A 15,718-nucleotide genomic window follows, 5' to 3' on the forward strand; every position below is an offset into this window, starting at 1 on the left:
TGTAGGCCAGTGGTAATTGCTAAGAATTATTGCAGTCTGAAGATATAAGTGGTAATGCCTCGTGAACTAAAAATGATCTTGTGAAGGAGTTTTCCACGCTACATAAAGGGTGGGAGGGGGGTACCATGTTGGAGCCGGAGAAAGGTTATCAGAGCGCACAGCAACTTGGAATGGGCCTCTTTGCTTCAGCTCTTTTTCCAGGGCAATTTCCTACTTATACAGAGTGAAGCTGGGTTAGTGGTACAGGTATTGTTTAGTTTATCAAGTTGGCTTGGTAATCAGTGGTCTAGGACTCGTTAGTCAACCAGAGCAGTGAGTTAAAAAGAGAAGTCTTATGTGACAGAGTGTGGGGAATTAATTTTCCCCATTGGCTCGAGCACATTCCCTGAACTTGACATTCCTTGCTGAGTTAGTTTGGCGGAAGTGGAAGCGGGTGGGTGCTGCAGACGCTCCTGAAGCCCCCAGGACAGGCTCACCCATAAAACAGAGGGTGGGGTCGAATTCCCAGGCTCCCTCACAAACACACACACAGGCAGCCAGCTGTCGATCAAGAACTTCTTGGTGAGGCCTTGCTCTCTCCTCTCCTACGTGCCATAAGAACCTTGGGACTGACTCAACAGAGCCGAATTTCTAAATGAGGGAAAACTTAATGAATGTCCTTCATTTTCCACGTGGCTGGCAGTACTCGGGCAGTGATTAGGCACATCAAAATTACTCCCATCTGGTTAAATAGGAAAATTCTCTTTCCTGCCCCTACGTGCAAGGAGGGAGACCTCTTGAGTTGGCAAGAAGTAGGTCTTCCAATGGAGTATTAATAGCTAAACATGGTGATTGTCGCCCACCCTCAGTGTGTGAGCCAAGTAGCTAGGCCAGCTCTCTCCTTTATGTCCTGGGAGCATTTCAGGGTATTTAATCCAACCTCTACAAGGTGCTTTGTATATGCCCTGGCACTGAACTAGGATTGAGGGTGCAAACCAAGAAGGCCCTAAGTTCTGATTCTGCCACAAGGTAGGTAGTAGCCCCACAGGCACAAATGGGACTCTTCCATACCAAAGGGTGGCCCAGCAGGTTGCAAGGGTAGCCACAGACCAAGTGTAGAAGCGGCCATGTTACCTGATGGACCCTGAGGGCAGACTTCTCCATCCTCGAAGTCTTTGCTCACTGATATAGAACAGTGTAGAATGACCGAGATCAGAGCAATCCCCAACTCTTCACTGAACGTGTGGTCTTGAGCAAAATCCCTTATTCTCCCTGAGCCAGCCGCTCTTCATCTATAAAAAGAAGGTGAAAAATATCCAGGGCCCCATACCAGGACAGAGTATGGAGAACTGTTTTTAACACTGTGCAAGCTCAGTTTAACTATAGTTTTATGATCTAGATTCATCACTTGAATAGATCCTGTCATTTAATACATGTCTGGTCCCTGGACAAGCACTTTTTATAACATTTTCCACACAGATAAATACCAAGGGCAGACAGATTGGGAGCCCCATTATGAGGGTTTTGAATATCCCTCTTCTTGCCCCTCTCAATCTAAATGGGGCCCACGCTTGCTTCCTCAGATAGCAAGGTGAGTACAGATACTCAGGGTACATTTTCACCTGACATAACAGAGATCTGACCTTACTCAGTGACTTAGTGCAGCTTCTTACATCTTTTTCCTCAGTCATAGATATCCCCACCCTCACCCCTCCCCACCCCCACCCCTCCTCACCCCTACCCCTGGCAGGCACAAAGACATAGAATTACATGCTTTCATCTCTTCTGGTATTTTGTTTTATTTTGCTGCTTGTATTTAGGTGCAACTTAAGATTGTCACGTTGGGTGATTTGTTTTCCATCTTCAATGAGGGGTGGTGAGCAGGGCTCGAAAGAAAAGTATTTGCATTGTTTAATAACACCAGCCAACCGTGGTGGTCTAATATGAGATCTCACACACATGCACAACTTTAAATACCATAAATGATTTCTTAACAATCAGGCCATAATTTATACATCCAAATGAATGTTTTTCTTCCAGAAATATCTGAAGGGAAAAATTTTGATGTTGTTTTTAAAATGTTCTGAAGAGGACTCATCCAAGAAAGCTATTTTTAAGTTTGTCAGCTTGAAAGTACTAATTCGAGTATGGCTATTAAAATCAGTCACCTTATTTTATTCTTCAGCCTCATGTACATCTCTGTCTTTTGTTAATATTCAAAATATTTATCAATTGGTACAGTCAGTGCACCCACCAATTGGAACAGACCCAGCCAGAAGACGGTGTGAGGGGTTGCTGGCTGGCTCTCAGGCAGTGAAGTAGATAAAAGGATTCACATGCCTTGAGTCGGCTGGAATATTTAAATCCTAGTCCTACAGATGGAGGACAAATCTCATCCTCAAGTACTCTTGATCTTAAACTACACAGTAAACTCAGATGAACTGGGCCAGGGATAAGATCATTCAGGGAACAAATGGTTCCCAGTGAGAAGTTCTTGTTTCCATCCAGAGAAAAATCAATCTGAGGGTTTAGGATCTTTTCAGATATTAGAGATTTATTTAAGCTTATTACCCTACCCATAATGAACTTTTGCAATGATAGTTCATGGCTCTGGTTTTCATAATGTTGATACAAAGATGACTACTCTCTCATAGGCGTGTCTACCTAACATAAATGTTCACTAAGCAATTTAGCCAAAACCCAAGATGTGACTTCTATTTCTCTAAGTAATTACATGGGTGTAGACTTCATTTAGTGGATCTAGTTGTATTTCGTTCCAGATCACTGGTTCTCACAATTAACCAGTCAGCTCCACACATGTTCTTTTGAAAGACAAATCTATCAAACTCTTCCTGACATTGAGCCAAGGCTCTCTTTTGCCATAACCTTTGTCCTTCTTTGCTGGGCCAAAACGATTGACTCACCTATTTGGTGTTTCATATCCCAGACGTTTCCAGATTTTTAAGAATCTGCTTCCCATCTAGTATTTAGTTCTTTCTTGTCCTTACTTCAAGTTCTTCCTTCAGCTGGTTTGTCTGGAAGTAGGAAGTTTCGGGTCTGTTTCAACACAGGATGATGACCAAGATTAAAACAATAATATTAGAGCCTTGGATCTAATAACATATCAAAATATTCTTGTTGCTCTCTTTTTGTTGTAAAGTCAACATTAAATAAAAGACAACTTATCCATAATCCCTAGACAATCTCCTTTTATATGTATTCATGTCACTTCCAATTTTGTGTCTCTGTTATTGCATTTTTTACAACACATGGTAATTATTTGTTCATCTTCCAGAATATAAATTCCTCAAGGGTAGGGTATGTGTCATACTGATCCGTTTTCCCCCACCACATAACACAGGGCCTGGCATGTCATATGAATTATAAATATGGGGGTATATATGTGTGTGTTTGAAAGAGAGAAACTTGGGGTGCCTGGCTGGTACAGTTGTTTGAGTGCCTGAGTCTTGGTTTCAGCTTAGGTCATGGTCTTGGGTCATGAGATCAAGCCTCCACATCAGGCTTGCTACACAGCGTGGAGTCTGCTGAGGTTTATTTCTTCTTCTTTCTCTGCCTAGAATCCCTACACTCTCTCTCTCTCTTTCCCTCTCTCTCTCTCTAACAAATAAATCTTTTTTTAAAAAAGAGAGAGAGAGAGAGAGAAACTCAAGTCACTGTGGTACTTTTGTGCAAATCATTCATTGATGGTGAACCAACTGATCTGGCTAATGTTTTCATAAAGGAGGTAACTCATGCTATGAGATAAGATTAGGTAACCAGGGTTTCTACTGACTCTTTAACACTATCAGAGACACGTAGCCACTACGAAGATAAGGGTTCAAGTATTGACTGCATTCCAAAGGCAGTCCCAGCCTTTATTATTTTTCTAAGAGCCACATGGAGACTATAAAATACTCAGATTTATACCACACACAAAATATAAGTTACCTTGTTGGACCATTTTAAAATCCAATCCAAGTGTCCCTGAGGGATTCAATAACTGTTCATGACTACAGAAGAGACTTCCAGGCACCAAGCCATTCCATCTTCTATGGGGTCACCTTTACTCCCATCTTGTGCCTGGTGACTATTTATCACTTGGTTTTATCTTAATCAACATCTCCATAAACCTGGATTAAACAACTCTTGACATTACCCAACAGTGCTTGCTCCTAAATCACTTTGTGATTTTTGTAACTGAACTCTATTTTATTTATGATGATTTCCAAGAGTTCAGATTTTTGTACAAATTTAAAAGTTAGTTCTTAACCCAAGGCGTTAAGGCCTTTAACTTTAGGATTCCTTCTCGTCTTGTCTGCCTCTCTGGATTTTTATCACACTGAATGTCGCCCGAGTAGGAGTAAGAAGCATGCATTCGCTGGGGTTGAATGGCTTTGTAGAATGCTGCTCCGGCTAGATGTGTCACACTGGTGGGTAAGTGTAACATCCTTGCCTAGTTATGGTCAGATCAAAACTCATCACCTGCCATCTATACTTTTTCAGCAAAGAGTATTTCTTTTCCAGTAGCAGTGCTGCCTTTCTGTTCTTCCTTTTAACCATCAAACTACATTACATATTCCAAATAACGTTTCAACCTAATGTAACTATTGCATTAAAGGGAATTCCATAAAATTGAAAGGGAAAAGTAGACTGAAAACTATGAGTAATATATATTTACTGGAGAATATAACTCTTGGAAGCTGCCTAAGCCCATTTTTTAACCTTACTCAATTCCATGAATAATTTAAAAACACAAAGAGCAGAGTGCTTGGCACAAAAAGGATAAATATTTATCCAATGATTGCATGAATACTTCTGCACTTAAAAATAAATCTCTATATTTACTAATTAATTTCCATTTGGGTAAGCATCACACAATTTAAAGGCATAAACCCATGTGGCCAATTCAGAAATGTTTTATTCTATAGTGATAATTACCACTCCCTTGAAATATCAGAATCCCACATGAATGGCTTAAAAGGCCTGCAAAGTTCACTTGATTTTCATGTATAGTATCTGGGCTGACCAATAGCACTTCCTGTAATGTTGGAAATGGACTAGATCTGCTCTGTCCACTACAGAAGCCACAAGCCACATGCGGCTACTTAGCACTTGAAATGTGGCTAGTGCAACGAATCAATTGAATTTTAAATTTTATTTAATTTTAATTAAAATCTAAGTAGCCGCATGTGGCTAGTGGCTACTACATTGGAACGCAGGACTCTAGAAAAAGATCAGAAAAACAAAATTTGAGACACGGGAGAACACATTTAAAGGGATTCTTATATGTCTTCACCATTTTGGCTCTCCTATGGAGGTGACAGTTTATTCATTTATCTTGACTTCCTTTATTATGATCCTTTTAAAAATTTTGTAGCTTTAAGGATGGTCAATGCTGTTCCATCAACCAATTCTTTGCTCTGTGGTTCTTAAACTTGGCTGTGCATCAGGATCAACCCCAGAGTTGCGAGTCAGCAAGTCTGGGGAGGGGACTGGGCATCTGTGTTTTTTAAGCTCCACAGATGATTCGGATCTGCAGCCAGGCTTGGGAACGACTCCTTTACACCAGAGATCCCAAACCAGCAGCCCTGGGGCCAAATACACCCTCAAAACATATGTGCATCCCACACAGTGTTTTAAAATGTTTTGAATTAGTTGCCAACTTCTACAATTGTATTTTTTTTTTATTCCAAAAAAAAAAAATGGAGTTGAATAAAGGCTGCCCCCTTTGGATATAGAACACAATTTCTTTGGTCCAGTACTACTTGTCTACCTCATACTGGCCCAGCTCCTAAAAAACATTGAGTTTAAGACCCCTTTCTTATCCCATATCTTTGTAATACTTGCCAAAGCAGGCAGAAATTCCTTTATATCAATGTACCATTCCTAGGAGGGAGTACCAAATATTTTATCATGGAGCTGCTTATAATCATTCTGCCAAGCTCAAGAAGATTATCCCACCATCTTATAAAACTCCAAATAAATATGATGGAATTCTCAAAAAGAGAATGGGTCCCAACCCAGGATCATGAGGTTAATACTATTGAGGGGCAAATCATTAAATTCAGGGAAAGGATGGTCTTACTTTTTATGGCTTATACCCCGAACTCTCTCACCTAAAGCACCATAAGGCAAGACAACAAGACTGTCAGGGAGGGCATCTTTGTAATAAATTCTTATCTCTATTTTGAAAAAAACTTTTTATGGCTCTCCCATCCTTCATCTAGTTTCCTTTTCAATACATTTGTATTCAGCCATGGTTTCTCAACATTAAAAATAGCTGATCACATTTGTTTATCTTTCTCTCTCTTGAGAATCCCCTATAATAATAGCTAATAAATGAAAATATGTAAGCCCAAACAATGAGATGAAAGTGGAAGGGCCGTTGATGAAAACTAAGTAGAGGAGTGCTAATTGATTTAGAAGGACACAGGAAAGCTTAGCTTCAGAGGATTTGTGGAAACAATAGATCTTCCCAGAAAAATGTATGCATGTCAAACATTCTGCAACCAATTTTAGGGGTTTCATGGGTTCCTGAATCCCATCCACTGATTCCTAGTAGGAAAAGTCTTCAACCTGAAATACGACATACTACTTGATAAATACTTACACTGGATACAAAGCATCAAAATGTCAGCTACAGCTTTGCCAAGCGAAGCATAATTTTGGATCAAAGACCGATTAGGCTTTTTTATTAACCAAAGGGAAACTAGCCTGGCACACCATTAGGGTTTAGGTAATATGCAAGGAGTAAATAGTCCCATTCCCGGGATCATGTTGAACTGTCCTCTAGAACATGTAGCTGAAGGCACAGTGGATTTCTCAGCATACAATAAATACGTGACATTTGAATTTTTAAACAAGTCCTTAGGGACATCCATGACAAGACTGAGACATTTCCTGAAGTCACAACCATTAGAAATACTCGCTCGATGCCTTAGCCTGGTCAGTTCCACTGAGTTAGAGTCCACTATTTTGCTCCTTTTTTTTTTTTCTCCCCCGAGTAGCAATTGGTTCTATCACCAAAGTGATAAATTAGGGCATAAGCATGCAAGAGGAAACAATCTTGTTTTCTGATCTGAAACGCCTGCCCTTCCATCCTTGTGTATTTCCACATATGACCAGCATCAAAGAGAAAGTGAAGAAGCTGTTTGGTTTTGGTTTTGATTTTCTACAGGATGGCTTGCAGTTTTGTTTCAACCACTTGAGAATGGTTAGACGGTTGGCACATTTTGATTTCTCCCCAAGTTACAGACAGTGCTCAAAATCTTCAGATCCTTTTCCTTTTTTGCTTTCTGCAGATGTGCCCTCCACCCTGCTCTAGGCCCCTGGGAGGCTGACCATGTCTCCCAGGGCCCCCTGACAACTGGCTTTCACTGGCCAGTGGCAGCCCTGATGGAAGATCTGAACTAGAGAACTTTGAGACAAAAGACTAAACATATTTCAAAGGGCAGGAATGAGAAATAGGGCTGAAAAGAGAACTGATGGAAAAGCAGATGTCTGGTGGTCCTCGATGAGCACTTCATGTTTTTAAACGAGGCATCAAAAAGATGATAAGGAAGTCTGGGTCTGTTATCAACCCTGGTTGTTTTCTCTTGTGTCAGGTGGTCAAGAAGAAGGATGCCTATTACTATTTCCACTCCAACTTAAGTCTCTATCTCTGTCACTGTCTCTTCAAGAAAAATGCCTACAGCAAGGTATCTACTAGGCATGTTGAAGGTACTCACCGTAGAGGAGAATATCAGTGCAATTAAAGAGAGGAAATAGGAACTCTCTAAACTAGAGAAACAGAGAAAAATCAGTAGGCTATAAAAAATGAGTAGTCTCACAGTCCTGTATAACTACTGGAAACCAAGAAGGAGAAGACAGAGTATGGCACAGAAAGAAATATTTGAAGAATAAAATGTGATGAAAAATACCAGCTTACAAATTCAAGAATTTCAGCGAAGCCTGAGCAGAATAAGGACAAAGAAACCTGTAGTAGGCATATTATTATCACATTAGTCAACTGACAAAAAACCAAAGATAGAAAGAAAATCTTAGAAGCAGCCAGAGAAGGAAGACACATCACATATAGGACACAGTGAGGACATGGCACTGAATTCTCAATCAGAAGTGATGAAAGCTATAGTATGGAGGATCAACATCTGTAAGTGCTAAAAGAAAAAAAAAACTATAATTTTGGAATTCTATAGTCAGAAAAAAATCTTCTTCAAAAATGAATGCAAACTAAAGACATTTTTCTGTTAAGAAAAGCTGAGCGAATTCATCATCAGCATTTCCAAATGATAAGACAGGTTGAAGAAAGTATTTTTTAGGCTGAAAGAAAATGATACTACCTGGAAACGCAGATCTGCACAAAAGAACATAAAGTGACAGTAATGGTAAAAAAAAAAAAAAAATTATGGGTAAATAGAAATGACTTTTCTTTTTAATTTCCTTACAGGATTTTTGACTGTTTAGAGCAAAGATAGTAATACCTGTTCATATAATGGAATATTACCCACAATTTAAAACGGAGAGAGAAAGAAGAGAAATAAACTGCTGATTCAATTTATAACATTGATGATATATATCAATGATTCAATTTATATCATGTTCTAGGAATGACATACTCAATCTAATGTAAAAATCAGAAATTTCATTGTCCCAAGAGAGTGGGGTGGCGAGATTGACTGAGAAAGGTCACAAAGGAATTTTCTAGGGTTATGAGAATGTTCTGTGTATTTTTTTTTAGATTTATTTATTTTTAGGGGGAGAGCATGTGCACAAGTGGGGAGGGGCAGAGGGAAAGAATCTGAAACAGACTCCCTGCTAAGTGTAGAGCCTGACATGGGGATCAATCTCATGACCCTGAGATCATGACCTGAACCTAAATCAAGATCGGAAGCTTGGCCAACAGAACCACCCAGGCACCCCAGAAAATGTTCTCTGTCTTGAGAGGGGTACGGGTTACCTGGGCACATGCATATCAAAACTCATCAAAATACACACTTAAGATCCGTGCATTTTACTGTATATAAGTTATACCTCAAATTAAAAGACAAAAAGATTAGATAAAATTTCACTCATAATCATGATAAATAAGTTACTAACAATATAAAGATGGAAGATCACTTCTTTAACATGATGAATAAAGTATCTCTCTCAAAAACCTACTTTAAAAAGCCTATAGAAAGCATCAACTTTTTAGTGCAAAACTTAGAAACATTTTAATCAAAGGCAGTTAGAAAGCAGAGATACCTGCTGACAGCCATATTGGTCAATACTGTATTTACCATTGTAATAAAACAAAAGAATGACAGATACAGCATAACTTCTTACTACACACCTTTTTAATAAAATTGGTGTTCTTTTTTTTTTTTAAGATTTTATGTATTTATTTGAGAAAGAACAAGCAATGGTTGGGGAGGGGCAGAGGGAGAGGGAGAAGCAGACTCCTCGCTGAACAGGGAGCCCAGCATGGGGCTCGATCCCAGGACCCTGAGATCGTGACCTAAGCCGAAGGCAGACACTTAACCAACTGAGCCACCCAGGTGCCCCTACTACACCCCTTTTATTATTTCTTAAAGTGAATATAATACTTTTACAAAATGAAATGAAAATATCGTAAATAAATATTGCTGCCTTAGCTAGGGAAAAAAATAAATGAGCTATAATAATTTGAATGAATATCATTCCTTTCTGACAATGTTTTTATCTGTTTAAAAAAAATCCAAGGGACACCTGGGTGGCTCAGTCAGTTCAGTGTCTGCTTTTGGCTCAGGTCAGGATCCCTGGGTCCTGGGATCAAGCCCTGACTCGGGCTCCTTGCTCAGTAGGGAGTCTGCCTCTGCCTCTGCATGCTCCCCCTATTTTGTGCATGTGTTCTCGCTCTCTCTGACAAATAAATAAGTAAATTCTTTTGAAAAATAACCCCAGAATATCTATAGACAAGCTACTAGATTTCTGGTGTCTCTTCCCCAGAGACAAAATTGGTAAGGAAACCAATTTTGTTCTATTAGGGACCCATTCTTAGACCTCATTTAACCTTGATCACCTCCCTAAAGGCCTTACCTCCACATACAGTTATATTGGGGATTAGGGCTTCAACAGATGCATTTTTGAGGGGACAAAAATTAAGTCCGTACAAATTAGACTCACTAGTTCATTAGTGTTTCAATTATGCATTATATAAAACCATCCCCAAACTTGTTTCATTGTCTCAATGCAATAATAATAAGACAGTATTTCTCATGATCCTACATGTAGCCAGCTGGTTCCTTTGCTTCAAGTGGTGCTGACAACACTTTTGCCAAGTTTTTCCACGAGCACAAAACATGGTTTACCATCCTTCTGGACTTCAAGAGTAGTTTCCCCACTGCTTTTTCAAGCTTCCGCTAACAGTCTCCTTGTTGCCTTGGTAGTCTCAGGCCACTGTACAGTCCCAAGGCCAGGCCACATGCATTATGTTGTTCCTCAAGCAGCACCCCACTTCTAGGTACCAATTTCCCATTCAGCTAGTGTTCTCGTTGTGGAATAAAATACCCCCAAACTTAATGGCTTACATCAACAACAGTTTATCATTTCATCGAATTCTCTGGGTTGGCTAAGCAATTCTCTGCTGTTTTCGCTTGAACTCATCTACACAGCTGCATTCAGCCGGCAGGTCAGCTGGCTGGGGGCTGAACTTAGCTGAGACAGCTGGGTTTCTCTTTCCATATGCTCTTTTATCCTGGGCTTCATTATGGTCTGGTGGTCTCAAGGCAGCATTCCAGGAGAGTGAAAGCAGAAACCTTATCACTCCATGTACCCCAAGCTCTGGAGCTTGCAAAGCATCATTTTTGCCACATTCTACTGGGTAAAGCAAATAGCAAAGCCAGCCCAGACACAAGAGGTGTGGAAAGAGGGTCCACCTAGAAGGAGGTGCAAAGAATCTGTTGCCATATTTACCACAGAAAGTTGTGCCATTTTCCTAGATGGAAGCCCCAATATCATAAAGATGACAGTTCCTCCAAATAAATCTGCATGATGTCATATCAACCAAAAATCCCAACAGCTTATTTCAGGAAAATTGGTTAAGTTGTTCCTAAACTTCATATGGAAAAGCAAAGAGCTCAGAATCACCAACCCAATTTTGAGGAAGGACAGGTCTTCACAGATATCAAGGCTTACTATAAAGCTATTTGAACAGTAGGCTGTTGATATAGCAATACAAAAATTGACCAGTGGAAACAGTATGGAGGTTCCTCAAAAAGTTGAAAATAGAGCTACCCTAGGACCCAGCAATTGCATTACTGAGTATTTACCCTAAAGATACAAATGTAGTGATCCAAAGGGGTACATGCACCTGAATGTTTATAGTAGCAATGTCCACAATAGCTAAACTATGGAAAGAGCCTAGATGCCCATCAACAGATGAATGGATAAAGAAGAGGTAGCACATATATACAAATGGAATACTATGCAGCCAAGAAAAGAAATGAAATCTTGCCATTTGCAATGATGTGGATGGAACTAGAGGGTATTATACTCAGCAAAATAAGTCAATCAGAGAAAGACAATTATCATATGATCTCTCTGATATGAGGAATTTGAGAGGCAGGGTGGGGGACTTGGAGGGTAGGGAAGGAAAAAATGAAACAAGATGGGATCAGGAGGGTGACAAACCATAAGAGATTCTAAATCTCACAAAACAAACAGGGTTGCTGAGGGGAGGGAAGGAGGGAGAGGGTGGTTGGGTCATGGACATTGGGGAGGGTATGTGCTATGATGAGTGCTGTGAAATGTGTAAGCCTGATGATTCACAGACCTGTACCCCTGGGGCAAATAATACACTATATGTTAATAAGAATAATTTTTAAAAATTGACCAGTGGAAATAGCTAACTATGTGAAAAGATGTTCATTGTCATTGCCTGTGGAAGAACCGATTATCCTGTCCCTCTTCCCCCTACACCCAGTAACTGTGGGAGTCCTTCTTAAGAGCCACAAAGTGTGAGTCTTCATTAGTTCATGATTGGTTTAGAAATGAGCATGTGATGCAAATCCAGCCAATGAGACATGAGGGAGCACCTGCTAGATGTTCTGAATAAGGTCTTATAACTCTTTAAAAGTCACAGGAGGCAAGGACAGGGCCTCTTTACTTCTTCCAGGGTTTGGAAACTGTTGTAGAACAGTTGGATCCTTGGAATTACTGTCCTTTTTGCAATAGAGAAAACATTGGAATCAAAAGGCGACATGCCGAGAATTACAGAGCAAAAATGAGGAAAGAGAGAGGATTCTGGATGTCTTTGAGCTATTCCCTTGGTACCTTCCTACCTCCTGAGTGGTGTGCAGGGCAACGAGCAAGTCATGTGAAGCCCACACTGTATGCAGTATAAATGGGATGGCTTGATGGAACAATTCACCTGTATGATTTGATAGTGAAAATACGCATGACTGATGTTAACTAGACTTAGTGTGGTGATCCTTTAACAACACTATGTTGTACATTAGATCACCAGAACACTTTCATCTTATGACTGGAAGTCTGTACTTTTTGAGTAACATCTCTCTATTGCCCCCACATCCTGGTGCCTAGTAACCATCATTTTTGAGACTTAGCACAAAAACCTTCTTATCCTTGAGTATTCTTCAGATATATACTTCTATTGATATGAGTTTGGCTTTTCTAGATTCTGCAAATAAGTGAATACAATATTTCTCTTTCTCTTTCTTTCCTCTTTCACTTAGCATAATGCCAGCAAAATATATTTTTAAGGTACATGTCTCTATTAGAAAATACCTTAATTACAGAGTCCACTTTGGGTGAGTTAAAGAATTTGTGATTTCTCTCTCAATTATTGAAAAGCACAGAAGAATCTGCACTTGTGGAAAGGTTACTTTTTATTATGTTTTAATTTGAAGTTTGTGGTTTTTGTTTTTTTTAGTAATCTCTTCATCCAACGTGGGTCTTGAGCCTATAACCCTGAGATCAAGAGTCATGTGCTCTTCTGACCAAGCCAGCCAGGCACACCTGTACTTGTGGAAAGTTTCCAACTGAGGAGATGCTAAAGAAGTGCATGTGGAGGGGAGAGTGGTGGGGGAGATGGGGTTACTGGGTGATGGACATTAAGGAGGAAACATGATATAATGAGCACCAGGTATTACATAAGACTGATGAATCACTGAACTCTGCATTAAAACTAGTAAAACTAGTAATACATTGTTTGCTAATTAATTGAATTAAAATATAAAAGAGAGACCAATATCCTGAAACTGCAGTCCCACTCCGTCTTCTATCACCCAGAGGAAGAGGAGAGGATAGACTCAGTTTCCAAAAGTACTTCTCAGTCTTCTGTATCTTTCAGTATTTCTTTTAAACAAAGATTGGTAGCCATGGGACCGACAGCTTTATCAGTCTGTCTAGTTAGCAGAAAAATAAAACATTGTTTTCCAGGTGCTATGTCTATTAGGAAAGAAACCAACTATCAAAACCCAATCATTCTAGCTCTGTTGATTGAATAATGGTATTTTATTCATAAAACTGAAAAAAAATGTTAATAAAGGAGTTTAATTCTTTAGTTATCTCAACAGATGTAGAACAAGTATGATCAAGAAGAGAATTATCTCTCAACAAAGTACAGTTGACCTTTGAACAATGTAGGGTTTAAGGGACCCACCCACCTCTGCATTCAAAAATCCTCATATAACTTTTGAATCTCCATAAACTTAACTACTAATATCCTACTCTTAACCAGAGCTTTACAAATAACACAGTTGATTCTTACAATAAAGTAAACTAGAGAAAAGAAATTGTTAAGAAAATAACAAGAGAAAATACATTTATAGTGCTATACTACAGTTATAAAAAAAATCTGTGTATAAGTGGATTCATGCAGTTCAAACCCATGTTGTTAAATGGTCAGCTGTAAGAAGAGGACTACCTTAATTTCATCAAGAGGATTTTTTTCAAAAAAATCAACAACTACATTTTACTTAGTAATGAATTTTGAACATTTGCTTGAGTTAAAATTGAAACAGGAATGATCACTATCACCATTTCTGAGATACTAGTGCTATAAGGCAAGAAGAATAAAAGAAACAGAAGGCGGACGCCTGGGTGGCCCAGTCAGTGAACCGTCTGCCTTCGGCTCAGGTCATGATCCTGGGGTCCTGGGACTGAGCCCTGCATCAGGCTCCCTGCTCAGCGGGGAGTCTGCCTCTCCCTCCCTCTTGGCTGCTTGCACTATCACCTAAATAAACTTAAAAAAATTTTTTAAAGAAACAAAATGTATAAGAAAAAATAAAAATAACTGTTTTTATGTAAAAAATCCAAATGAATATACAAACTATTAGGATTAACCAGCACAGTTACTGGAAACATCCTCAATATCTTTTGGTCTCCTTTCAGAGTATATTTTTTCAATAAATATTTTACCAAACAAAATTAAAATAACAAAAAAGACATGCGTGTAGAACTGGAGGTAGTTTGATAGCAAACATAACAGAAATCCAACCTGTTATGGTGAGAATGGCAATGCTCTTGAAATCAACAAGGTATGAAATGCCAATTACAGTAAAACTTCTTTCTCTAACCCTAAGCAGAAAGGTCTCTCATTCCAGCAGTTTCTTGCATTCACACACAAACCCAGAAAATCTACCCATTATTATATAAAACAAAAACCAACTATAGTGTGGTAAAGTACGAATTACCAAAAATCAGTAGTCAAAGGAGTTGAAGCAACCGACTTTCCTGAAAGGAGAATACCTCACTCTGCACCATCACTGGGTGAACGTGGCCACCACTGCCCACGGGACCTCACTGGGGTTGGCCTTCAGACATTCCACTTCAGAATCTAAGTCTAGGAGCTGCCGCACTCTCTTGGTGGCTAAATCGTACTGCTCGTCCAGAAGGGGAGTGAAGGCATTCTCCAGGACGTCGGAGGCGTGTGCTAGGTAAATGAGGGCCAGCAAGCTCTTCTCCATGCGGTGAGGGTCATTCACCCATTTGTCAAGAACAGCTTCCTGAACCTTCTTGATGAGGCGCTGCTTAATATTGTTGTTGGTGAGGGGATGTGTGGTCATGTCAAAAAGTAGGAAGTTCTGTTTCTCCGTTGTCAACACTCCCTTCTCCACCAGATATTTAATTATTCTTGCATTTTTTCCTCTTTTTTTAAAAAAGATTTTTTTATTTATTTGACAGAATACAAGGGATCAGTGAGCAGCAGGTAGAGGGAGAGGGAGAAGCAAGCTCCCTGCTGAGCAGGGAGCCCAATGTGGGGCTCGATCCTGGGACCCTGGGATCATGATCTGAGCTGAAGGCAGTCACTTAACCAACTGAGCCACCCAGGTGCTCCTTCTTGAATGTTTCTTAACTGATGATATAATTCTAAGAGATTCCACATCTCACCTAAACCAAAGTTTTTAAGAACTAGAGAATTTCAGCTTTATTTTTTTCATATTCTTAATACAAATAGCAAAATGTATTCATGGTATGTTTCTCAGGAAGAAGAATACGAAAAATATTTTGTGTCAGTCTGTATTCCCAGGACATGAATGTCTTGTGGGACAGGAATCATATTTTATTAATCTCTGTAGCCCCAGCACCACGTATATTTCCTGCAACATGGTATGTTGTCAATAAACATTTATAAAAGAGAATGAACAAACTATTCTAATACACAAGTTAGAATAGCTGGCTGGTAATTTTAGTAGGAGGTAGAACTGGGCCAAATCGTGGCACATTTCAGCTGGCATGAAGGTATCAATAAACAGTC

General features: G+C 39.5%; 1 protein-coding gene across 1 annotated transcript; it reads right to left on the reverse strand.

The window, feature by feature from the left end:
- Nucleotides 1-14,723: 14,723 nt before the first annotated feature.
- On the reverse strand, nt 14,724-15,089 carry LOC122902285 (Golgi phosphoprotein 3-like). The gene has a single exon (XM_044241569.1). The coding sequence runs from the start codon at nt 15,024-15,026 to the stop codon at nt 14,724-14,726; it is 303 nt and encodes a 100-aa protein (XP_044097504.1). The 5' UTR covers nt 15,027-15,089.
- Nucleotides 15,090-15,718: the final 629 nt, after the last annotated feature.

The sequence above is a fragment of the Neovison vison genome, chromosome 1 (genome assembly GCF_020171115.1).
Source record: "Neovison vison isolate M4711 chromosome 1, ASM_NN_V1, whole genome shotgun sequence".
In the NCBI taxonomy this organism is placed as follows: Eukaryota; Metazoa; Chordata; class Mammalia; order Carnivora; family Mustelidae; genus Neogale; species Neogale vison.

What these genes read in the sequence shown, in the direction of transcription:
- LOC122902285 (XM_044241569.1), bottom strand. Translation starts at nt 15,026, where the DNA reads ATGACCACACATCCCCTCACCAACAACAATATTAAGCAGCGCCTCATC.